This window comes from Paramisgurnus dabryanus, chromosome 1 (assembly GCF_030506205.2).
Source record: "Paramisgurnus dabryanus chromosome 1, PD_genome_1.1, whole genome shotgun sequence".
In the NCBI taxonomy this organism is placed as follows: Eukaryota; Metazoa; Chordata; class Actinopteri; order Cypriniformes; family Cobitidae; genus Paramisgurnus; species Paramisgurnus dabryanus.
In genome coordinates this window covers 5,440,464-5,466,895 of record NC_133337.1, presented here as the reverse complement: position 1 = coordinate 5,466,895, position 26,432 = coordinate 5,440,464, and the positions used below count along the sequence as shown (strand labels likewise).

General features: G+C 41.4%; 1 protein-coding gene across 6 annotated transcripts in view; it reads right to left on the bottom strand.

The window, feature by feature from the left end:
* Nucleotides 1-26,432, bottom strand: part of sbf1 (SET binding factor 1) — a 411,549-nt gene that overhangs the window by 247,411 nt on the left and 137,706 nt on the right. For all 6 annotated transcript variants that reach the window (XM_065247769.2, XM_073815717.1, XM_073815733.1 and 3 more), the window contains one exon: nt 23,883-23,996. In XM_065247769.2, coding sequence (XP_065103841.1) covers nt 23,883-23,996 — 114 coding nt within the window. The remainder of the gene's footprint in view (nt 1-23,882; nt 23,997-26,432) is intronic.

Genomic DNA, 26,432 nt, shown 5'->3' with positions numbered 1-26,432 from the left:
TTACAACCATCTCAGAGGTCTCTTCTGAATCAGCGCAGTTTGTGGAATCCATGTGAAAGCAGATGACGCCAGTGTGATCACCACGCACCAGCTATATGTGGAGAGGAGTGTGATCGAGCCAATTCAATGAATGTGTTTTCTCGCTAAATTACTCTCAAACATAAAATTGTTTTGCATGTAGCCTACGCCATATCACGTAGGCCTAATATTTGAATCGTTAGCCAGAGGTTACATACTGTATAAATAATTTGTTTTTTTATTATAAATATATATATATATTTTTTAATTTCTCACGTCTTTAGCATAATATGTAATATTACATAATGCCATGTAATATTAAAATAATTAGCCCTTAGTTATAACATACTTACTGCATATATTATTTGTATTTCCCCTTTGTTCCCCAAATATTATAAATTGTTCTTTTAAAATTACACGTATGTACTTTATAAGTATACTATAATTACAGAAATGTATGCTGTAAATTTGCTGTACTTACGGAGTACTTTACTGCATATATCCTGGTTGTTACCCCTTTATTCCCCGAATATTATAAATTGTTCCCTTATAATTACACGTACTTACTTCATAAGTAAACTATAATTACAGAAACTTACGCAGTAAATTCTCTGTACTTACGCAGTACTTTACTGCATATATCCTGGTTGTTACCCCTTTATTCCACAAATATTATAAATTGATCCCTTATAATTACACGTATGTACTTCATAAGTAAACTATAACTACAGAAACTTACGCTGTAAATTCACTGCACTTACGCAGTACTTTACTGCATATATCCTGGTTGTTACCCCTTTATTCCCCAAATATTATAAATTGTTCCCTTATAATTACACGTACCTACTTCATAAGTACACTATAATTACAGAAACATATGCTGTAAATTCGCTGTACTTACGCAGTACTTTCCAGGCTGTAATCTAAAGCGTTACCAAATAATTTTGTTCTCTGAGGGCAGGATGAGAAACTCCTCTATACTAATTTAAATGGCCTTGTTTTTTACAAATGTTAAAGCAATGCAGTTAAGAAGTTTTATCTAAAAATGCTTTGTCCACTAAAAATAAAGTTATGATTTACAACTAGATATGCAATTCCCAAGGAATTACCAGTGCATGAAAATGCAAAAAGTTGATTGACAGAAATGTAAAAGAAATTTAGTTTAGTAGTTTACCTGGCTGTTGACATGTTTTAGTGTGAAGCTAGCATGATTTAAAAAAGTTATCATGATGAAATATGATGCTAGCATGATTAGCATGATTCAGCATGACCTTAGCATGATGCTAGCATGATTAGCATGATGCTAGCATGACTAGCATGAAGCTAGCATGATGTTAGCATGATTAGCATGAAGCTAGCATGATGCTAACATGATTAGCATGATGTTAGCATGAAGCTAGCACGATGCTAGCATGATTAGCATGAAGCTAGCACGATGCTAGCATGATTAGCATGAAGCTAGCACGATGCTAGCATGATTAGCATGAAGCTAGCACGATGCTAGCATGATTAGCATGAAGCTAGCACGATGCTAGCATGATTAGCATGCAGCTAGCACGTTGCTAGCATGATTAGCATTAAGCTAGCACGATGCTAGCATGATTAGCATGAAGCTAGCATGATGTTATCATGATAAACACGAAGCTAGCATGATTAGCATGAAGCTAGCATGATTAGCATGATGTTAGCATGATTAGCATGAAGCTAGCATGACTAGCATGAAGCTAGCATGATGCTAGCATGATTAGCATGAAGCTAGCATGATTAGCATGAAGCTAGCATGATGCTAGCATGATTAGCATAAAGCTAGCATGAAGCTAGCATGATTAGCATGAAGTTAGCATGATGTTAGCATGATTAGCATGAAGCTAGCATGATGCTAGCATGATTAGCATGATGCTAGCATGATTAGCATGAAGCTAGCATGATGCTAGCATGATTAGCATGAAGCTAGCATGATGCTAGCATGATTAGCATGAAGCTAGCATGATGCTAGCATGATTAGCATGAAGCTAGCATGATGCTAGCATGATTAGCATGAAGCTAGCATGATGCTAGCATGATTAGCATGAAGCTAGCATGATGCTAACATGATTAGCATGATGCTAGCATGATTAGCATGATGCTAACATGAAGCTAGCACGATGCTAGCATGATTAGCATGAAGCTAGCACGATGCTAGCATGATTAGCATGAAGCTAGCATGAAGCTAGCATGATTAGCATGAAGTTAGCATGATGTTAGCATGATTAGCATGAAGCTAGCATGATGCTAGCATGATTAGCATGATGCTAGCATGATTAGCATGAAGCTAGCATGATGCTAGCATGATTAGCATGAAGCTAGCATGATGCTAGCATGATTAGCATGAAGCTAGCATGATGCTAGCATGATTAGCATGAAGCTAGCATGATTAGCATGATGCTAACATGAAGCTAGCACGATGCTAGCATGATTAGCATGAAGCTAGCACGATGCTAGCATGATTAGCATGAAGCTAGCACGATGCTAGCATGATTAGCATGAAGCTAGCAAGATGCTAGTATGATTAGCATGAAGCTAGCATGATGTTATCATGATTAGCATAAAGCTAACATGATGTTAGTATGATTAGCATGAAGCTAGCATAATTTCCATGAAGCTAGCATGATGCTAGCATGTTTACCATGAAGTTAGCATGAATTTAGCATGAATTTAGCATGAAATTAGCATGATCCTAGCATTATTAGCATGATGCTAGCATGATTAAGATGATGCTAGCATGATTAGCATGAAGCTAGCATGATTTAGCATGAAGCTAACAAGATTTAACATGAAGCTAGCATGATTTAACATTAAGTTAGCAAGATTTATTATAAAATTAGCATAAAGCTAGCATGAAACTAGCACGAAGCTAGCATGACTTAGCATGAAGCAAGCATGAAGCTAATATGACCCAAAGACCCAACCCCCATGTCTCTATGATGTCCGGATCCAGAGATATAAGGCTTTGTTTATTATGTTGCTAGGCTGCTCATATTTGGTTGCTAGGGGCGTGGCTTAATACCTCAATAAGGATGGTGAGAGACTGATTGGATGCCTGAGTAAAATGAGCCCACCCCCATGTCTCTGTGACACTGTGCTGCAAAGATATCCATCTGGGCATTTTATAATGGCAGTCTATGGGAGATGTTGCTAGGGTGCCCAAAATGGTTGCTAGGGGCGTGGCTTGATAGCTCAATAAGGATCCTAAGGGACTGATTGGATGCCTGAGTAAAATGAGCCCACCCCCATGTCTCTATGACACTGCGCTGCAAAGATATCCCATATGGGACGTTTTTAGTTCCTTATATGGGCATGATTCCTGCCCCATTATAAGTCTATGGGGAAATTTGGGGACCTCTTACACCCCAGGGGTACAGCTTACACCCCATTGTGAGGTATGTTCTTACAGAGCCTGCCAGCCTCTTCAAATGTGGCAAGTCACAAGTTTCTGTGAAATCCTAGGTCTGAGCTACGACTCGTCAAAGTTTGTCGCAATGTTAAGTCTATGGGATTTTTCGGCTGCTTTTTCGCCCCTGGGGCGAAGACCGTACCCCCGATCGCTTATAAAAGTCATAGCACACTATTCCCGAATAGTCCGCACGTTTGAGAGTTTGAATGAAGTTTCTAAGTTAAACGGTTCGAGCCGTATTAATTGCGGAAATTTGGTTGGAAGAATAATAATAATAACTAGATATTAAAGTTTGAGGACAAACTTTATGTTGGCTTGAAAAAGCGTAGCCTGAACATTTAAAATGGTTTGACAGAAGTTTATTTTAGTAGGCTATCTGGCTGTTAGTATGATTAGCATGAAGTTAGCATGATTAGCATGAAGCTAGCATGATTAGCATGAAGCTAGCATGATGTTAGCATGATCAGTATGAAGCTAGCATGAAGCTAACATGATTAGCATGAAGCTAACATGAAGCTAACATGATTAGCATGAAGCTAGCATGAAGCTAACATGATTAGCATGAAGCTAGAATGAAGCTAACATTTATTCCGTTGCTAGGGTACTAAGTTTGGTTGCTAAGGAGAAAATTGGCATCCCATGATGATCAACCTTCAAGCCACAAGTAAAACGGTCCAACCCCCGTGTCTCTATGATGTTCTGAAGCGGAGATATAAGGCTTTGTTTATTCCGTTGCTAGGGTACTAAGTTTGGTTGCTAGGGAGAAAATTGGCATCCCATAATGATCAACCTTCAAGCCACAAGTAAAACGGTCAAACCCCCGTGTCTCTAAGATGTTCTGAAGCGGAGATAAAAGGCTTTGTTTATTCCGTTGCTAGGGTACTAAGTTTGGTTGCTAGGGAGAAAATTGGCATCCCATAATGATCAACCTTCAAGCCACAAGTAAAACAGTCCAACCCCCATGTCTCTATGATGTTCTGAAGCGGAGATATAAGGCTTTGTTTATTCCGTTGCTAGGGTACTAAGTTTGGTTGCTAGGGAGAAAATTGGCATCCCATAATGATCAACCTTCAAGCCACAAGTAAAACGGTCCAACCCCCGTGTCTCTACAATGTTCTGATGCTGAGATATAAGGCTTTGTTTATTCCGTTGCTAGGGTACTAAGTTTGGTTGCTAGGGAAGAAATTGGCATCCCATAATAATCAACCTTCAAGCCACAAGTAAAACGGTCCAACCCCGTGTCTCTAAGATGTTCTGAAGCGGAGAAATAAGGCTTTGTTTATTCCGTTGCTAGGGTACTAAGTTTGGTTGCTAGGGAGAAAAATGGCATCCCATAATGATCAACCTTCAAGCCACAAGTAAAACGGTCCAACCCCCGTGTCTCTATGATGTTCTGAAGCGGAGATATAAGGCTTTGTTTATTCCGTTGCTAGGGTACTAAGTTTGGTTGCTAGGGAGAAAAATGGCATCCCATAATGATCAACCTTCAAGCCACAAGTAAAACGGTCCAACCCCCGTGTCTCTATGATGTTCTGAAGCGGAGATATAAGGCTTTGTTTATTCCGTTGCTAGGGTACTAAGTTTGGTTGCTAGGGAGAAAATTGGCATCCCATAATGATCAACCTTCAAGCCACAAGTAAAACGGTCCAACCCCCGTGTCTCTATGATGTTCTGAAGCGGAGATATAAGGCTTTGTTTATTCCGTTGCTAGGGTACTAAGTTTGGTTGCTAGGGAGAAAATTGGCATCCCATAATGATCAACCTTCAAGCCACAAGTAAAACGGTCCAACCCCCGTGTCTCTATGATGTTCTGAAGCGGAGATATAAGGCTTTGTTTATTCCGTTGCTAGGGTACTAAGTTTGGTTGCTAGGGAGAAAATTGGCATCCCATAATGATCAACCTTCAAGCCACAAGTAAAACGGTCCAACCCCCGTGTCTCTATGATGTTCTGAAGCGGAGATATAAGGCTTTGTTTATTCCGTTGCTAGGGTACTAAGTTTGGTTGCTAGGGAGAAAATTGGCATCCCATAATGATCAACCTTCAAGCCACAAGTAAAACGGTCCAACCCCCGTGTCTCTATGATGTTCTGAAGCGGAGATATAAGGCTTTGTTTATTCCGTTGCTAGGGTACTAAGTTTGGTTGCTAGGGAGAAAATTGGCATCCCATAATGATCAACCTTCAAGCCACAAGTAAAACGGTCCAACCCCCGTGTCTCTATGATGTTCTGAAGCGGAGATATAAGGCTTTGTTTATTCCGTTGCTAGGGTACTAAGTTTGGTTGCTAGGGAGAAAAATGGCATCCCATAATGATCAACCTTCAAGCCACAAGTAAAACGGTCCAACCCCCGTGTCTCTATGATGTTCTGAAGCGGAGATATAAGGCTTTGTTTATTCCGTTGCTAGGGTACTAAGTTTGGTTGCTAGGCAGAAAATTGGCATCCCATAATGATCAACCTTCAAGCCACAAGTAAAACGGTCCAACCCCCGTGTCTCTATGATGTTCTGAAGCGGAGATATAAGGCTTTGTTTATTCCGTTGCTAGGGTACTAAGTTTGGTTGCTAGGGAGAAAATTGGCATCCCATAATGATCAACCTTCAAGCCACAAGTAAAACGGTCCAACCCCCGTGTCTCTATGATGTTCTGAAGCGGAGATATAAGGCTTTGTTTATTCCGTTGCTAGGGTACTAAGTTTGGTTGCTAGGGAGAAAATTGGCATCCCATAATGATCAACCTTCAAGCCACAAGTAAAACGGTCCAACCCCCGTGTCTCTATGATGTTCTGAAGCGGAGATATAAGGCTTTGTTTATTCCGTTGCTAGGGTACTAAGTTTGGTTGCTAGGGAGAAAATTGGCATCCCATAATGATCAACCTTCAAGCCACAAGTAAAACGGTCCAACCCCCGTGTCTCTATGATGTTCTGAAGCGGAGATATAAGGCTTTGTTTATTCCGTTGCTAGGGTACTAAGTTTGGTTGCTAGGGAGAAAATTGGCATCCCATAATGATCAACCTTCAAGCCACAAGTAAAACGGTCCAACCCCCGTGTCTCTATGATGTTCTGAAGCGGAGATATAAGGCTTTGTTTATTCCGTTGCTAGGGTACTAAGTTTGGTTGCTAGGGAGAAAATTGGCATCCCATAATGATCAACCTTCAAGCCACAAGTAAAACGGTCCAACCCCCGTGTCTCTATGATGTTCTGAAGCGGAGATATAAGGCTTTGTTTATTCCGTTGCTAGGGTACTAAGTTTGGTTGCTAGGGAGAAAAATGGCATCCCATAATGATCAACCTTCAAGCCACAAGTAAAACGGTCCAACCCCCATGTCTCTACGACACTCTAAAGTAAAGATATTCCATCTGGGATGCTTTTATTCCCTTATATGGGCATGTTTCCTGCCCCATTATAAGTCAATGGGAAATTTTGGGGGCCTCTTACACCCCAGGGGTATAGCTTTCACCCCATTGTGATGTATGTTCTTACAGAGCCTGTCAGCCACCTTAAATGTGGTAAGCCACAAGTTTCTACAAGTTTCTCACTCACAGCTATGACCCGTCAAAGTTGGTCTCAATGTTAAGTCAATGGAAATTTTGGGGTGTTCGAGACCCCCGTTTAGGAATTCGGAAGGTCCCATCAGTTAGAAAAGATATAGCACACTAAGTCAGACCAGTCTGAAGGTCTGTGGAAAATTTGGTGCATGTAGCTTGAAAGCCCTAGGACGAGTTAGTGTTTATAATTTTGGGGGGAGAAAAAGAATAATAATAATAATAACTAGATATTAAAGTTTGAAGACAAACTTTATGTTGGCTTGAAAAAGCGTAGCCTGAACGTTTAAAACGGATTGACAGAAGTTTAGTTTAGTAGGCTATCTGGCAGTTAGTATGTTTAAGTATGAAGCTAACATGATTAGCATGAAGCTAGCATGAAGCTAACATGATTAGCATGAAGCTAGCATGATGCTAGCATGATTAGCATGATGTTAGCATGATTAGCATGAAGTTAGCATGATGCTAGCATGATTAGCATGAAGCTAGCATGAAGCTAGCATGATTAGCATGAAGCTAGCATGAAGCTAGCATGATGCTAGCATGATTAGCATGAAGCTAGCATGATGCTAGCATGATTAGCATGTAGCTAGCATGATGCTAGCATGATTAGCATGTAGCTAGCATGATGTTAGCATGATTAGTATGTAGCTAGCATGAAGCTAGCATGATGTTAGCATGATTAGCATGAAGCTAGCATGATGCTAGCATGATTAGCATGAAGCTAGCATGATTAGCATGTAGCTAGCATGATGCTAACATGATTAGCATGTAGCTAGCATGAAGCTAGCATGAAGCTAGCATGATGCTAGCATGATTAGCATGAAGCTAGCATGATGCTAGCATGATTAGCATGAAGCTAGCATGATGCTAGCATGATTAGCATGAAGCTAGCATGATGCTAGCATGATTAGCATGAAGCTAGCATGATGCTAGCATGATTAGCATGTAGCTAGCATGAAGCTAGCATGATGCTAGCATGATTAGCATGAAGCTAGCATGATGCTAGCATGATTAGCATGAAGCTAGCATGATTAGCATGAAGCTAGCATGATTAGCATGAAGCTAGCATGATGTTAGCATGATTAGCATGTAGCTAGCATGAAGCTAGCATGAAGCTGGCATGATGCTAACATGATTAGCATGAAGCTAGCATGATGCTAGCATGATTAGCATGAAACTAGCATGATTCTAGCATGATTAGCATGAAGCTAGCATGATGCTAGCATGATTAGCATGAAGCTAGCATGAAACTAGCAAGATTAGCATGAAGCTAGCATGAAGCTAGCACGAGGCTTGCATGATTAACATGAAGTTAGCATGAGAATAGCATGATTAGCATGAAGCTAGCATGATTTAACGTGAAGGTAGCATGATTAGCATGATGCTAGCATGATTAGCATTAAGCTAGCACTATTTAGCGTGCAGCTAACAAGATTTAACATGAAGTTAGCATGATTTAGCATGAAGTTAGCAAGATTTATTATGAAATTAGCATAAAGCTAGCATGAAACTAGCATGAAGCTAGTATGACTTAGCATGGAGCTAGCATGAAGCTAACATGACCCAAAGACCCAACCCCCATGTCTCTAAGATGTTCAGATCCAGAGATATAAGGCTTTGTTTATTATGTTGCTAGGGTGCTCAAATTGGTTGCTAGGGGCGTGGTTTAATACCTCAGTAGGAATCCTAAGAGACTGATTGGATGCTTGAGTAAAATGAGCCCACCCCTATGTCTCTATGACACTCTGGTGTAAAGATATCCATCTGGGCTTTTTATAATGGTAGTCTATGGGAGATGTTGCTAGGGTACCCAAAATTGTTGCTAGGGGCGTGGCTAAATAGCTTTGGGGCGATCCTAAGAGACTGATTGGATGACTGAGTAAAATGAGCCCACCCCCATGTCTCTACGACACTCTAAAGTAAAGATATTCCATCTGGGACGCTTTTATTCCCTTATATGGGCATGTTTCCTGCCCCATTATAAGTCAATGGGAAATTTTGGGGGCCTCTTACACCCCAGGGGTATAGCTTACACCCCATTGTGATGTATGTTCTTACAGAGCCTGTCAGCCACCTTAAATGTGGTAAGCCACAAGTTTCTACAAGTTTCTCACTCACAGCTATGACCCGTCAAAGTTTGTCTCAATGTTAAGTCAATGGAAATTTTGGGGTGTTCGAGACCCCCGTTTAGGAATTCGGAAGGTCCCATCAGTTAGAAAAGATATAGCACACTAAGTCAGACCAGTCTGAAGGTCTGTGGAAAATTTGGTGCATGTAGCTTGAAAGCCCTAGGACGAGTTAGTGTTTATAATTTTGGGGGGAGAAAAAGAATAATAATAATAATAATAATAATAATAAGTTTAATAGCAATAACAATATATTGGCTTTTTCAAAGCCAACATAACTAGATAGGTACATTTCCTGAAGAAAATGTGAGTGGTGCTTGCCGTGGCAAATTTCGGGGGACAATATATGATTATACTCCAAGCCAAAAGTAAAACAATTCAACCCACATGTCTCTACGATATTCTGATGCGAAGATATAAGGCTTTGTTTATTCGGTTGCTAGGGTACTGTATTTGGTTGCTAGGGAGAAAATTGGCATCCACTAGTGATTACACTCCGAGTCACGAGTCAAACGGTCAAACCCCCGTGTCTCTACGATGTTCTGATGCGGAGATATAAGGCTTTGTTTACTCTGTTGCTAGGGTACTGTATTTGGTTGCTAGGGAAAAAATGGCATCCACTAGTGATTACCCTCCGAGTCATGAGTCAAACGGTCCAACCCCCGTGTTTCTACGATGTTCTGATGCGGAGATATAAGGCTTTGTTTACTCTGTTGCTAGGGTACTGTATTTGGTTGCTAAGGAAAAAAATGGCATCCACTAGTGATTACACTCTCAGTCATGAGTCAAACGGTCCAACCCCCGTGTCTCTACGATGTTCTGATGCGGAGATATAAGGCTTTGTTTACTCTGTTGCTAGGGTACTGTATTTGGTTGCTAGGGAAAAAAATGGCATCCACTAGTGATTACCCTCCGAGTCACGAGTCAAACGGTCCAAACCCCGTGTCTCTACGATGTTCTGATGCGGAGATATAAGGCTTTGTGTACTCTGTTGCTAGGGTACTGTATTTGGTTGCTAGGGAAAAAAATGGCATCCACTAGTGATTACCCTCCGAGTCACGAGTCAAACGGTCCAACCCCTGTGTCTCTACGATGTTCTGATGCGGAGATATAAGGCTTTGTTTACTCTGTTGCTAGGGTACTGTATTTGGTTGCTAGGGAAAAAAATTGCATCCACTAGTGATTACCCTCCGAGTCATGAGTCAAACGGTCCAACCCCCGTGTCTCTACGATGTTCTGATGCGGAGATATAAGGCTTTGTTTACTCTGTTGCTAGGGTACTGTATTTGGTTGCTAGGGAAAAAAATGGCATCCACTAGTGATTACCCTCCGAGTCACGAGTCAAACGGTCCAAACCCCATGTCTCTACGATGTTCTGATGCGGAGATATAAGGCTTTGTTTACTCTGTTGCTAGGGTACTGTATTTGGTTGCTAGGGAAAAAAATGGCATCAACTAGTGTTTACCCTCCGAGTCACGAGTCAAACGGTCCAAACCCCGTGTCTCTACGATGTTCTGATGCGGAGATATAAGGCTTTGTTTACTCTGTTGCTAGGGTACTGTATTTGGTTGCTAGGGAAAAAAATGGCATCCACTAGTGATTACCCTCCGAGTCACGAGTCAAACGGTCCAACCCCCGTGTCTCTACGATGTTCTGATGCGGAGATATAAGGCTTTGTTTACTCTGTTGCTAGGGTACTGTATTTGGTTGCTAGGGAAAAAAATTGCATCCACTAGTGATTACCCTCCGAGTCATGAGTCAAACGGTCCAACCCCCGTGTCTCTACGATGTTCTGATGCGGAGATATAAGGCTTTGTTTACTATGTTGCTAGGGTACTGTATTTGGTTGCTAGGGAAAAAAATGGCATCCACTAGTGATTACCCTCCGAGTCATGAGTCAAACGGTCCAACCCCCATGTCTCTACGATGTTCTGATGTGGAGATATAAGGCTTTGTTTACTCTGTTGCTAGGGTACTGTATTTGGTTGCTAGGGGCGTGGCTTGGGAGTGGCCAATTATGTGCCCAGTGATTACACTCCGAGTCACAAGTAAAACGGTCCAACCCCCGTGTCTCTACGATGTTCTGATGCGGAGATATAAGGCTTTGTTTACTCTGTTGCTAGGGTACTGTATTTGGTTGCTAGGGGCGTGGCTTGGGAGTGGCCAATGATGTGCCCAGTGATTACACTCCGAGTCACAAGTAAAACGGTCCAAACCCCGTGTCTCTACGATGTTCTGATGCGGAGATATAAGGCTTTGTTTATTCGGTTGCTAGGGTGCTCAAATTTGGTTGCTAGGGGCGTGGCTTGGGAGTGGCCAATGATGTGCCCAATTGTTACACCCCTAGTCACAAGTAAAACGGTCCAACCCCCGTGTCTCTACGATGTTCTGATGCCGAGATATAACTGTTTGTATTTTATGTTGCTAGGGTGCTCAAAAGTGGTTGCTAGGGGCGTGGCTTAGTAAGTCTGTAAGGATCCTGAGAGACTGATTGGATGCCTGAGTAAAATGAGCCCACCCCCATGTCTCTATGACACTGTGGTGCAAAGATATCTATCCAGGCATTTTATAATGGCAGTCTATGGTATAGGTTGCTAGGGTGCCCAAAATGGTTGCTATGGTAACCTTACACCCCATTGTGGGGGACGTCCTGACAGAGTCTAGCACCCTCTTCAAATGTAGTAATCCACATGTTTCTATGAAATCCTGGCTCGGACCTATGACCCGTCAAAATTTTTGCAATGTAAGTCTATGGGATTTTGCCCCATTGACTTTTCATTGGGGCACTTTTGGGCACCTCTTACACCCCAGGGGTACAACTTACACCCCATTGTGATCCATGTTCTTAAAGAGCCTACCACCCTCTTCAAATGTTATAACCCACATGTTTCTACAAAATCCTCGAGCGGAGCTATGACTCGTCAAAGTTGGGCGCAATGTTAAGTCAATGGGATTTTTTGGGTGGTTTTTCGCCCCCCTTTCGGAAATCCTGCACCCGATCGCTTATAAAAGTCATAGCAGTCCTCTCCTCAATAAGCCGGTCGATTTGAGCCCTAATTTATGGGTCTACGACAAAGCGTGCGGGACGAGTTACGCGCCAAAAAAGTGTCCAGAAAAAGAAGAATAATAATAATAACTAGATAGGTACATTTCCTGAAGAAAATGTGAAGTGGTGCTTGCCGTGGCAAATTTCGGGGGACAATATATGATTATACTCCAAGCCAAAAGTAAAACAATTCAACCCACATGTCTCTACGATATTCTGATGCGAAGATATAAGGCTTTGTTTATTCGGTTGCTAGGGTACTGTATTTGGTTGCTAGGGAGAAAATTGGCATCCATTAGTGATTACACTCCGAGTCACGAGTCAAACGGTCAAACCCCGGTGTCTCTACGATGTTCTGATGCGGAGATATAAGGCTTTGTTTACTCTGTTGCTAGGGTACTGTATTTGGTTGCTAGGGAAAAAATTGGCATCCACTAGTGATTACACTCCGAGATACGAGTCAAACGGTCCAACCCCCGTGTCTCTGCGATGTTCTGATGTGGAGATAAAAGGCTTTGTGTACTCTGTTGCTAGGGTAATGTATTTGGTTGCTAGGGAGAAAATTGGCATCCACTAGTGATTACACTCCGAGTCACGAGTCAAACGGTCCAAACCCCGTGTCTCTACGATGTTCTGATGCGGAGATATAAGGGTTTGTTTACTCTGTTGCTAGGGTACTGTATTTGGTTGCTAGGGAAAAAATGGCATCCACTAGTGATTACCCTCCGAGTCATGAGTCAAACGGTCCAACCCCCGTGTCTCTACGATGTTCTGATGCGGAGATATAAGGCTTTGTTTACTCTGTTGCTAGGGTACTGTATTTGATTGCTAGGGAAAAAAATGGCATCCACTAGTGATTACCCTCCGAGTTATGAGTCAAACGGTCCAACCCCCATGTCTCTACGATGTTCTGATGCGGAGATATAAGGCTTTGTTTACTCTGTTGCTAGGGTACTGTATTTGGTTGCTAGGGGCGTGGCTTGGGAGTGGCCAATGATGAGCCCAGTGATTACACTCCGAGTCACAAGTAAAACGGTCCAACCCCCGTGTCTCTACGATGTTCTGATGCGGAGATATAAGGCTTTGTTTACTCTGTTGCTAGGGTACTGTATTTGGTTGCTAGGGGCGTGTCTTGGGAGTGGCCAATGATGAGCCCAGTGATTACACTCCGAGTCACAAGTAAAACGGTCCAAACCCCGTGTCTCTACGATGTTCTGATGCGGAGATATAAGGCTTTGTTTATTCGGTTGCTAGGGTGCTCAAATTGGGTTGCTAGGGGCGTTGCTTGGGAGTGGCCAATGATGTGCCCAATTGTTACACCCCTAGTCACAAGTAAAACGGTCCAACCCCCGTGTCTCTAAGATGTTCTGATGCCGAGATATAACTGTTTGTATTTTATGTTGCTAGGGTGCTCAAAAGTGGTTGCTAGGGGCGTGGCTTAGTAAGTCTGTAAGGATCCTGAGAGACTGATTGGATGCCTGAGTAAAATGAGCCCACCCCCATGTCTCTATGACACTGTGGTGCGAAGATATCCATCTAGGCATTTTATAATGGCAGTCAATGGTATAGGTTGCTAGGGTGCCCAAAATGGTTGCTATGGTAACCTTACACCCCATTGTGGGGTACGTCCTGACAGAGTCTAGCACCCTTTTCAAATTTAGTAACCCACATATTCTATGAAATCCTGGCTCGGACCTATGACCCGTCAAAATTTTTGCAATGGTAAGTCTATGGGATTTTGCCCCATTGACTTTTCATTGGGACACTTTTGGGCACCTCTTACACCCCAGGGGTACAACTTACACCCCATTGTGATCTATGTTTTTACAGAGCCTACCACCCTCTTCAAATGTTGTAACCCACATGTTTCTACAAAATCCACGAGCGGAGCTATGACCCATCAAAGTTGGGCCCAATGTTAAGTCAATGGGATTTTTGGGGTGGTTTTACGCCCCCCTTTCGGAAATCCTGCACCAGATCCCTTATAAAAGTCATAGCACACCTCTCCTCAATAATCCGGTCGATTTGAGCCCTCTTTCATGGGTCTACAACAAAGCGTGCGGGACGAGTTAATCGCCGAAAAAAGTGTCCGGATGTAAGAATAAAATATAACTAGATATTAAAGTTTGAAGACAAACTTTATGTTGGCTTGAAAAAGCGTAGCCTGAACGTTTAAAACGGTTTGACAGAAGTTTAGTTTAGTAGGCTATCTGGCTGTTGGTATGTTTAGGTATGAAGGTAGCATGATTTAGCATGATTTATCATGAAGCCAACATGATAAACATGAAGCTAGGATGATTAGCATGATGCTAGCATGATTAACATGAAGCTAGCATGATGCTAGCATGATTAGCATGAAGTTAGCATGATTAGCATGAAGCTAGCATGATGCTAACATGATTAGCATGAAGCTAGCATGATGTTAGCATGATTAGCATGAAGCTAGCATGATGTTAACATGATTAGCATAAAGCTAGCATGATGCTAGCATGATTAGCATGAAGCTAGCATGATTAGCATGATGTTAGCATGATGCTAGCATGATTAGCATGAAGCTAGCATGATGTTAGCATGATTAACATTAAGCTAACATGATGTTAGCATGATTAGCATGAAGCTAGCATGATGCTAGCATGATTAGCATGATGCTAGCATGATGCTAGCATGAAGCTAACATGAAGCTAACATGATGTAAGCATGATTAGCATGAAGCTAGCATGATGCTAGCATGATTAGCATGAAGCTAGCATGATGCTAGCATGATTAGAATGAAGCTAGCATGATGCTAGCATGATTAGCATGATTAACATGAAGCTAGTATGATGCTAGCATGATTAGCATGAAGCTAGCATGATGATAGCATGATTAGCATGAAGCTAGCATGATGCTAGCATGATTAGCATGAAGCTAGCATGAAGCTAGCATGATGATAGCATGATTAGCATGAAGCTAGCATGTTGCTAGCATGATTAGCATGATGGTAGCATGATTAGCATAAAGCTAGCATGTTGCTAGCATGATTAGCATGAAGCTAGCATGATGTTAACATGATTAGCATGAAGCTAGCATGATGCTAGCATGATTAGCATGAAGCTAGCATAATGCTAGCATAAAGCTAGCATGTTGCTAGCATTATTAGCATGAAGCTAACATGATGCTAGCATGATTAGCATGATGCTAGCATGATTAGCATGAAGCTAGCATGAAGTTAGCATGATGATAGCATGATTAGCATGAAGCTAGCATGTTGCTAGCATGATTAGCATGATGGTAGCATGATTAGCATAAAGCTAGCATGATGCTAGCATGATTAACATGAAGCTAGCATGATGCTAGCATGATTAGCATGAAGCTAGCATAATGCTAGCATAAAGCTAGCATGTTGCTAGCATGATTAGCATGAAGCTAGCATGAAGCTAGCATGATTAGCATGAAGCTAACATGATTGTAGCATGATTAGCATGAAGCTAGCATAATTAGCATGAAGCTAACATGATGTTAGCATGATTAGCATGAAGCTAGCATGATGCTAACATGATAAGCATGAAGCTAGCATGAAGTTAGCATGATGTTAGCATGATTAGCATGAAGCTAGCATGATGGTAGCATGATTAGCATGAAGCTAGCATGAAGTTAGCATGATGGTAGCATGATTAGCATGAAGCTAGCATGTTGCTAGCATGATTAGCATGATGCTAGCATGATTAGCATAAAGCTAGCATGTTGTTAGCATGATTAGCATGAAGCTAGCATGATGTTAGCATGATTAGCATGAAGCTAGCATGAAGCTAGCATGATGATAGCATGATTAGCATGAAGCTAGCATGTTGTTAGCATGATTAGCATGATGGTAGCATGATTAGCATAAAGCTAGCATGTTGCTAGCATGATTCTAGCATGATTAGCATGAAGCTAGCATGATTCTAGCATGATTAGCATAAAGTTAGCATGATTCTAGCATGATTAGCATGAAGCTAGCATGATGTTAGCATGATTAGCATGAAGGTAGCATGAGGCTAGCATGATTAGCATGAAGTAAGCATGAGGTTAACATGATTAGCATGAAGCTAGCATGATTTAACGTGAAGCTAGCATGATTAGCATGATGCTAACATGATTAGCATAACGCTAACACTATTTAGCGTGCAGCTAACAAGATTTAACATGAAGTTAGCATGATTTAGCATGAAGTTAGCATGATTTAGCATGAAGTTAGCAAGATTTATTATGAAATTAGCATAAAGCTAGCATGAAACTAGCATGAAGCTAGTATGACTTAGCATGGAGCTAGCTTGAAGCTAACATGACCCAAAGACCCAACCCCCATGTCTCTATGATGTTCAGACCAAGAGATATAAGGCTTTGTTTATTATGTTGCTAGGGTGCTCAAATTTGGTTGCTAGGGGCGTGGCTTAATGCCTCAGTAAGAATCCTATTAAGACTGATTGGATGCCTGAGTAAAATGAGCCCACCCCTATGTCTCTGTGACACTCTGGTGTAAAGATATCCATCTGGGCTTTTTATAATGGTAGTCTATGGGAGATGTTGCTAGGGTACCCAAAATTGTTGCTAGGGGCGTGGCTAAATAGCTTTGGGGCGATCCTAAGAGACTGATTGGATGACTGAGTAAAATGAGCCCACCCCCATGTCTCTACGACACTCTAAAGTAAAGATATTCCATCTGGGACGCTTTTATTCCCTTATATGGGCATGTTCCCTGCCCCATTATAAGTCAATGGGAAATTTTGGGGGCCTCTTACACCCCAGGGGTAGAGCTTACACCCCATTGTGAGGTATGTTCTTACAGAGCCTGTCAGCCACCTTAAATGTGGTAAGCCACAAGTTTCTACAAGTTTCTCACTCACAGCTATGACCCGTCAAAGTTTGTCTCAATGTTAAGTCAATGGAAATTTTGGGGTGTTCGAGACCCCCGTTTAGGAATTCGGAAGGTCCCATCAGTTAGAAAAGATATAGCACACTAAGTCAGACCAGTCTGAAGGTCTGTGGAAAATTTGGTGCATGTAGCTTGAAAGCCCTAGGACGAGTTAGTTGCCGAAATTTTGGGGGGAGAAAAAGAATAATAATAACTAGATAGGTACATTTCCTGAAGAAAATGTGAGTGGTGCTTGCCGTGGCAAATTTCGGGGGACAATATATGATTATACTCCAAGCCAAAAGTAAAACAATTCAACCCACATGTCTCTACGATATTCTGATGCGAAGATATAAGGCTTTGTTTATTCGGTTGCTAGGGTACTGTATTTGGTTGCTAGGGAGAAAATTGGCATCCACTAGTGATTTACACTCCGAGTCACGAGTCAAACGGTCAAACCCCTCTGTCTCTACGATGTTCTGATGCGGAGATATAAGGCTTTGTTTACTCTGTTGCTAGGGTACTGTATTTGGTTGCTAAGGAAAAAAATGGCATCCACTAGTGATTACCCTCCGAGTCACGAGTCAAACGATCCAACCCCCGTGTCTCTACGATGTTCTGATGCGGAGATATAAGGCTTTGTTTACTCTGTTGCTAGGGTACTGTATTTGGTTGCTAGGGAAAAAAATGGCATCCACTAGTGATTACCCACCGAGTCACGAGTCAAACGGTCCAAACCCCGTGTCTCTACGATGTTCTGATGCGGAGATATAAGGCTTTGTTTACTCTGTTGCTAGGGTACTGTATTTGGTTGCTAGGGAAAAAAATGGCATCCACTAGTGATTACCCTCCGAGTAACGAGTCAAACGGTCCAACCCCCGTGTCTCTACGATGTTCTGATGCGGAGATATAAGGCTTTGTTTACTCTGTTGCTAGGGTACTGTATTTGGTTGCTAGGGAAAAAAATTGCATCCACTAGTGATTACCCTCCGAGTCACGAGTCAAACGGTCCAACCCCCGTGTCTCTACGATGTTCTGATGCAGAGATATAAGGCTTTGTTTACTCTGTTGCTAGGGTACTGTATTTGGTTGCTAGGGAAAAAAATGGCATCCACTAGTGATTACCCTCCGAGTCACGAGTCAAACAGTCCAAACCCCATGTCTCTACGATGTTCTGATGCGGAGATATAAGGCTTTGTTTACTCTGTTGCTAGGGTACTGTATTTGGTTGCTAGGGAAAAAAATGGCATCCACTAGTGATTACCCTCCGAGTCATGAGTCAAACGGTCCAACCCCCATGTCTCTACGATGTTCTGATGTGGAGATATAAGGCTTTGTTTACTCTGTTGCTAGGGTACTGTATTTGGTTGCTAGGGGCGTGGCTTGGGAGTGGCCAATGATGTGCCCAGTGATTACACTCCGAGTCACAAGTAAAACGGTCCAACCCCCGTGTCTCTACGATGTTCTGATGCGGAGATATAAGGTTTTGTTTACTCTGTTGCTAGGGTACTGTATTTGGTTGCTAGGGGCGTGGCTTGGGAGTGGCCAATTATGTGCCCAGTGATTACACTCCGAGTCACAAGTAAAACGGTCCAACCCCCGTGTCTCTACGATGTTCTGATGCGGAGATATAAGGCTTTGTTTACTCTGTTGCTAGGGTACTGTATTTGGTTGCTAGGGGCGTGGCTTGGGAGTGGCCAATGATGTGCCCAGTGATTACACTCCGAGTCACAAGTAAAACGGTCCAAACCCCGTGTCTCTACGATGTTCTGATGCGGAGATATAAGGCTTTGTTTATTCGGTTGCTAGGGTGCTCAAATTTGGTTGCTAGGGGCGTGGCTTGGGAGTGGCCAATGATGTGCCCCATTGTTACACCCCTAGTCACAAGTAAAACGGTCCAACCCCCGTGTCTCTACGATGTTCTGATGCCGAGATATAACTGTTTGTATTTTATGTTGCTAGGGTGCTCAAAAGTGGTTGCTAGGGGCGTGGCTTAGTAAGTCTGTAAGGATCCTGAGAGACTGATTGGATGCCTGAGTAAAATGAGCCCACCCCCATGTCTCTATGACACTGTGGTGCAAAGATATCCATCCGGGCATTTTATAATGGCAGTCTATGGTATAGGTTGCTAGGGTGCCCAAAATGGTTGCTATGGTAACCTTACACCCCATTGTGGGGGACGTCCTGACAGAGTCTAGCACCCTCTTCAAATTTAGTAACCCACATGTTTCTATGAAATCCTGGCTCGGACCTATGACCCGTCAAAATTTTTGCAATGGTAAGTCTATGGGATTTTGCCCCATTGACTTTTCATTGGGGCACTTTTGGGCACCTCTTACACACCAGGGGTACAACTTACACCCCATTGTGATCCTTGTTCTTACAGAGCCTACCACCCTCTTCAAATGTTGTAACCCACATGTTTCTACAAAATCCTCGAGCGGAGCTATGACTCGTCAAAGTTGGGCGCAATGTTAAGTCAATGGGATTTTTTGGGTGGTTTTTCGCCCCCCTTTCGGAAATCCTGCACCCGATCGCTTATAAAAGTCATAGCACACCTCTCCTCAATAAGCCGGTCGATTTGAGCCCTAATTTATGGGTCTACGACAAAGCGTGCGGGACGAGTTACGCGCCGAAAAAGTGTCCAGAAAAAGAAGAATAATAATAATAATAACTAGATAGGTACATTTCCTGAAGAAAATGTGAAGTGGTGCTTGCCGTGGCAAAATTCTCGGGACAATATATGATTATACTCCAACCCAAAAGTAAAACGTTCCAACCCACTATCCACTAGTGATTACACTCAGAGTCACGAGTTAAACGGTCCAACCCCCGTGTCTCTACGATGTTCTGATGCGGAGATATAAGGCTTTGTTTACACTGTTGCTAGGGTACTGTATTTGGTTGCTAGGGAAAAAATTGGCATCCACTGGTGATTACACTCTAAGTCACAAGTCAAACGGTCCAACCCCCGTGTCTCTACGATGTTCTGATGCGGAGATATAAGGGTTTGTTTACACTGTTGCTAGGGTACTGTATTTGGTTGCTAGGGAAAAAATTGGCATCCACTAGTGATTACATGCCGAGTCACGAGTAAAACGGTCCAACCCCCGTGTCTCTACGATGTTCTGATGCAGAGATATAAGGCTTTGTTTACACTGTTGCTAGGGTACTGTATTTGGTTGCTAGGGAAAAAAATTGGCATCCACTAGTGATTACATGCCGAGTCACGAGTAAAACGGTCCAACCCCCGTGTCTCTACGATGTTCTGATGCTGAGTTATAAGGCTTTGTTTACACTGTTGCTAGGGTACTGTATTTGGTTGCTAGGGAAAAAATTGGCATCCACTAGTGATTACATGTCGATTCACGGGTAAAACGGTCCAACCCCCGTGTCTCTACGATGTTCTGATGCGGAGATATAAGGCTTTGTTTACACTGTTGCTAGGGTACTGTATTTGGTTGCTAGGGAAAAAATTGGCATCCACTAGTGATTACACTCTGATTCACGAGTCAAACGGTCCAACCCCCGTGTCTCTACGATGTTCTGATGCGGAGATATAAGGCTTTGTTTACTCTGTTGCTAGGGTACTGTATTTGGTTGCTAGGGAAAAAATGGCATCCCATAATGATTACACTCTGAGTCACGAGTCAAACGGTCCAACCCCCGTGTCTCTACGATGTTCTGATGCGGAGATATAAGGCTTTGTTTACTCTGTTGCTAGGGTACTGTATTTGGTTGCTAGGGAAAAATTGGCATCCCATAATGATTACACTCTGAGTCACGAGTCAAACGGTCCAACCCCCGTGTCTCTACGATGTTCTGATGCGGAGATATAAGGTTTTGTTTACTCTGTTGCTAGGGTACTGTATTTGGTTGCTAGGGAAAAAATTGGCATCCCATAATGATTACACTCTGAGTCACAAGTCAAACGGTCCAACCCCCGTGTCTCTACGATGTTCTGATGCGGAGATATAAGGTTTTGTTTACTCTGTTGCTAGGGTACTGTATTTGGTTGCTAGGGAAAAAATTGGCATCCCATAATGATTACACTCCGAGTCACGAGTCAAACGGTCCAACCCCCGTGTCTCTACGATGTTCTGATGCGGAGATATAAGGCTTTGTTTACTCTGTTGCTAGGGTACTGTATTTGGTTGCTAGGGAAAAAATTGGCATCCCATAATGATTACACTCTGAGTCACTAGTCAAACGGTCCAACCCCCGTGTCTCTACGATGTTCTGGCGGGAGATATAAGGCTTTGTTTACTCTGTTGCTAGGGTACTGTATTTGGTTGCTAGGGAAAAAATGGCATCCCATAATGATTACACTCCGAGTCACAAGTCAAAAGGTCCAACCCCCGTGTCTCTACGATGTTCTGATGCGGAGATATAAGGCTTTGTTTACTCTGTTGCTAGGGTACTGTATTTGGTTGCTAGGGAAAAAATTGGCATCCCATAATGATTACACTCTGAGTCACTAGTCAAACGGTCCAACCCCCGTGTCTCTACGATGTTCTGGTGCGGAGATATAAGGCTTTGTTTACTCTGTTGCTAGGGTACTGTATTTGGTTGCTAGGGAAAAAAATGGCATCCCATAATGATTACACTCCGAGTCACAAGTCAAAAGGTCCAACCCCCGTGTCTCTACGATGTTCTGGTGCGGAGATATAAGGCTTTGTTTACTCTGTTGCTAGGGTACTGTATTTGGTTGCTAGGGAAAAAATTGGCATCCCATAATGATTACACTCTGAGTCATGAGTAAAACGGTCCAACCCCCGTGTCTCTACGACATTGTAAAGCGAAGATATCCCATCTGGAACTTTTTTATTCCCTTATATGGGCATGTTTCCTGCCCCATTATAAGTCAATGGGAATTTTCGGGTGCCTCTTACACCCCAGGGGTACAACTTACACCCCAATGTCATGTATGTTCTTACATAGCCTACCACCCTCTTCAAATAATGTAACCCACATGTTTCTATGAAATCCTCACTCGTACCTATGACGCGTCAAAATTTTTCCAATGTTAAGTCTATGGGATTTTGCCCCATTGACTTTTCATTGGGCATTTTTGGGCACCTCTTACACCCCAGGGGTACAACTTACACCCCATTGTGATCCATGTTGTTACAGAGTCTACCACCCTCTTCAAATGTTGTAACCCACATGTTTCTATAAAATCCTTGAGCGGAGCTATGACTCGTCAAAGTTGGGCGCAATGTTAAGTCAATGGGATTTTTCGGGTGGTTTTTCGCCCCCCTTTCGGAAATCCTGCACCCGATCCCTTATAAAAGTCATAGCAGACGTGTCCTCAATAAGCCGGTCATTTTGAGCCCTGTTTTATTGGTCTACGACAAACCGTGTGGGACGAGTTACGCGCCGAAAAAGTGTCCAGATATAAGAATAATAAATAAAGATATAAATAAATAATAAGTATGAGCAATAGTAATAGTGATGCCTTGCATAAATGCAAGCACCACTAATAATAATAATAAGTATGCAAGATAGTAATAGTGATGCTTTGCATAAATGCAAGCACCACTAATAAGTATGCAAGATAGTAATAGTGATGCTTTGCATAAATGCAAGCACCACTAATAATAAGTTTAATAGCAATAACAATATATTGGCTTTTTCAAAGCCAACATAATAATAATAATAAAAAGCCCAGTAAGAACAGTACAGCGCATTTTCAATGCACTGTAATTAGCATAATTGCCAAGTTTAGTAGTTAAAATCTTTAAAGAGCGGTTCATTGTATATTGTGGTTTCTTAATAAAGAAAATTAAGAATGATGTAAATTGTGCATGTGGTTCTGGCCCCCTTGGTATAAAGGAGAAAAATGCTGGCCCTCGTCATTTTCAAAATTGACCTTCCCTGCTCTATATCATCACGGCTGTGATTAGGCCAGAGGCACGTGGCCGTAGGCCGAATGTGTATTAAAACCATTTCTATACTAACAATGTATTAAACCTGCTACACCTGTGGTTTATCAAACACCTGATGTCAACTGATCGCCACCAAAGAGTATAGAAGAACAAGAGGCAAAACTCTGATGCATTTTTGGCAACAGCCACTAGGTGGCGCTTCGGTAGTGGGGCCGCCATTTTGGAATGAAAATTCTCACAGCCAATTCATTCTAAAATTCATTCTTAGCGAATCTCACAGCCAAATCAGAAGCGCAATAGTAAGTTTCTTGAATTAAAATTTTGTTCACCTAAAGTAAATGCTGTATTGTCTAGTATGTGTTGTTGTGTTGTTGTTGCAGTTGTCTGCATAGCCGGCTTATTGATTTGCATGTAAACGCATGAAAACAGTTTTCTGTAATAAACTGATTGATGGTAATCCGCATATTCTGTGCATGTAAACGCACTCAGTGGCTGTTTTTCTTTTACTTAATCCATTTCGAGCAATTCTGATGTATATGTGTGTACATGTGTATGTATATGGAGCTTATATATTATGTGTGGATGAGTTTATGTTGGTATGCAGGTATATGGGAGATGTGTTCTATGTTTTTATATTGTGTTAGTGTGAATGTACTTTTTTTACAAAGTAGCTGATATTGCCATAGCGACAAAAAGAAGCTCGTAAATAGTGTTGGGAAGTCGTTCGTTCGCAAACGACACATCACTTCTAGTCGACTCGCGAGTTGCTTTCATTCCAAAAAGATTCATAGGGCTGCTGCTGGGCACTGATGTTGCAATGGAACGTTCTATTGGCTTTCACTTCTTGTCAATATAAGTTTTTTGTCCCCGCCAACTCCAGCAGTGATTGGTCCACCTGAGCATGGCATTTCTATGTAACTGTTAAATTAAACAAATCACAAAGTGGTTACCATGGAGATAATGGTCTGTGTGTGATGTAGAAGAGGCTCAGGTAGCAGGGATATATGGACACACTCTGGTATGGTCACTGTTCCTCCGTCTAAATCCGCAATGATGACATCGAGCTGTTAATAAAGCACGCAAAAAAAAAATGTTTAAACTACATTAGAAAACAAAAATACCAAATACTAAAAACACAAATCGACTGGAATAATGCAGATACTAGTATAAATTTAAAACGCTAAAACCTAAAAAATACATAATTTAAAATATTACTAACATATTACACAAAACATTAAAACATTGGCATTTGTCTTTAAGTATGTGAGAAACTAAAACAAATGTAGCTTTCACATTTACATTTTCACCAAATAATACAGAAATCAGTAAAGAATTGATTTTTTTTATTGTCCAAGTGCTTTTAGTATTGCTTTCAGTACTGAAAAAAATAACCACAACAACCCACATAAAAATTTTACTGGCAGATCTGCAACAATGCACAACAATTCAGCAATATTTCTGAAAGCAGATGCCCTCAAAGCAGATAAATGCCAACTCATTCATGGGGTGCACGATTCAGAAAATTTCACGATTCGATTCCGATTTTTAGGCTCAAGGTTCAATTTAAAATCGATTTTCGATTCAAAAACGATTCTCGATTTTAAACAACAATTCACAGTATGTAAATGTAGTTTACTTTTTCCTGTGTGAATGATTGTAGTAGATATATAATTTTAAAGAAAAAAAAAACACAAAAAATTTAATGTAGTTTGATATTACTTTGTGTTTATGTAAAAATAAAAAATTATATGAAGCAATTAGATGACCCCTTTTATCAAACTCTATTAAATACAATAATATAGTATATTAATGATAGACAGTGCAGGTCTATAGAGTACATGTGACTATAATGGTTATTATTTCTATTAGATAGAGCAGAAGCAGGAAAAGTGCCTTTCTTTCTATTTCTCTCTTGCCGATTAAAAAAAGCTAAATCCACTCATTACTTCAGATTCAAAAGTCAACTTGCTGTCCCAGTGGCAGGGGACTTTACATAACAGGTTTGCGTTTTGTAAATCTTGAGTCTGCTTGAGCTTTGCTTGTTCAGTGCAATAGGCTTAACATGTCTTTTTGCTACCATCTCTGTGCAAACTTTTTAGATTTTAGAAAATATATGGTTTATTAATAATATTAGTATAAAAAAATGGGAGGAAGAAAATCCAGCGCGTGGTCGTGACTTTCAAAACAAGAGCCAGTTGTTATTATCGCCATAGAACCGTCGGCACTCTGAAACTGCACGCGAGCTTTAGCGCGGTAGCGCTCACGGTCATTCTCCGATCGACTCGGGTTATACACAGAATATTAATCATGTCGCACACAAAATGTCATTATTAAAGAGTGTCATCATCAAGGAAAAACAAAAAACTTTTTGTTTGCCAGTTATACTTGGGCACTTGTTAATATACCTAGGCAGCGCGCCCATAAGTAAAGTCAATGTGTGGGAAACACGGTGACAAGAGTGTGCAAGCGTCAGTGTGAATTCGACACAGCGTCATCTATGGGAATACTGAGATAAACTCTGACATCCGAAATATATATATCAGACTCCTGACAAAAAACATTCACCACAGATAACACAAAATACAAACCAGAACAAACTATTTTACTTTTCATTTTAAAGGCGATCAAACCTCAAAAACATTTGTTTTTTAATCTCAAGCCATCTTAATCTAAATGCATGATAAATTTTGCAAATGTCTTAATAAACATGTGCTAAGTCTAAATGTGTATGTAGTAAAATAAAGTGACCCGAAGGGGGGGGGGGGGGGTCTTTCATCTGGACCTAACCTGTAGTGGATAATTGTATCCCTTAAAACTCATCTTTGAGCATCATAATAAAAGTTTTTCTTGTGTGACAGTAATTTCAACATGGTTTAAATCTGCTTGAATGAAATTCCTTAATTTAGTTCATGCTGATTTTTGAATATGCAAATTAATAGACACATAACTGCCAAGTCCGGTTTCACAATGCATACGTGAACTACGCGTTTGCAGCACTAACTGTTTTAGCAATGATGTTAACAGGTTAGAATTCAGCACATGTGAGTTCAAATGTGATAATGTTATTGGGTACTGTACATGTGTGTGTGATTTCAAACAGTGTGTGTGATTTCAATCAGTGTGTGCGATTTCAAACAGCTGGATTGAGATGTCTTTGGTAAACTTAAATATTATAAATAAAATACTTAGCAATGGAGTTGAATGACGAATTTGTACATGTATTGTCTTTAACCTTATCTAATGGTTCCCCTATGCTGTGCTTCATATTAAATTAACCTGTTCAGCCAGGTGATGAGGAGCAGTGTTGGGGAAAGTTACTTTTAAAAGTAATCCATTACAATATTAAGTTACTCCCAAAAAAAGTAACTAATTGCATTACTTAGTTACTTTTCATGGAAAAGTAATGCTTCATTACTTTTTAGTTACTTTTGCATTACTTTTTCTTGGCTGAGGCTTGATCTCTTTCAGGCCTTGCAGGTGTTTTTATCACTAAAAAGTTT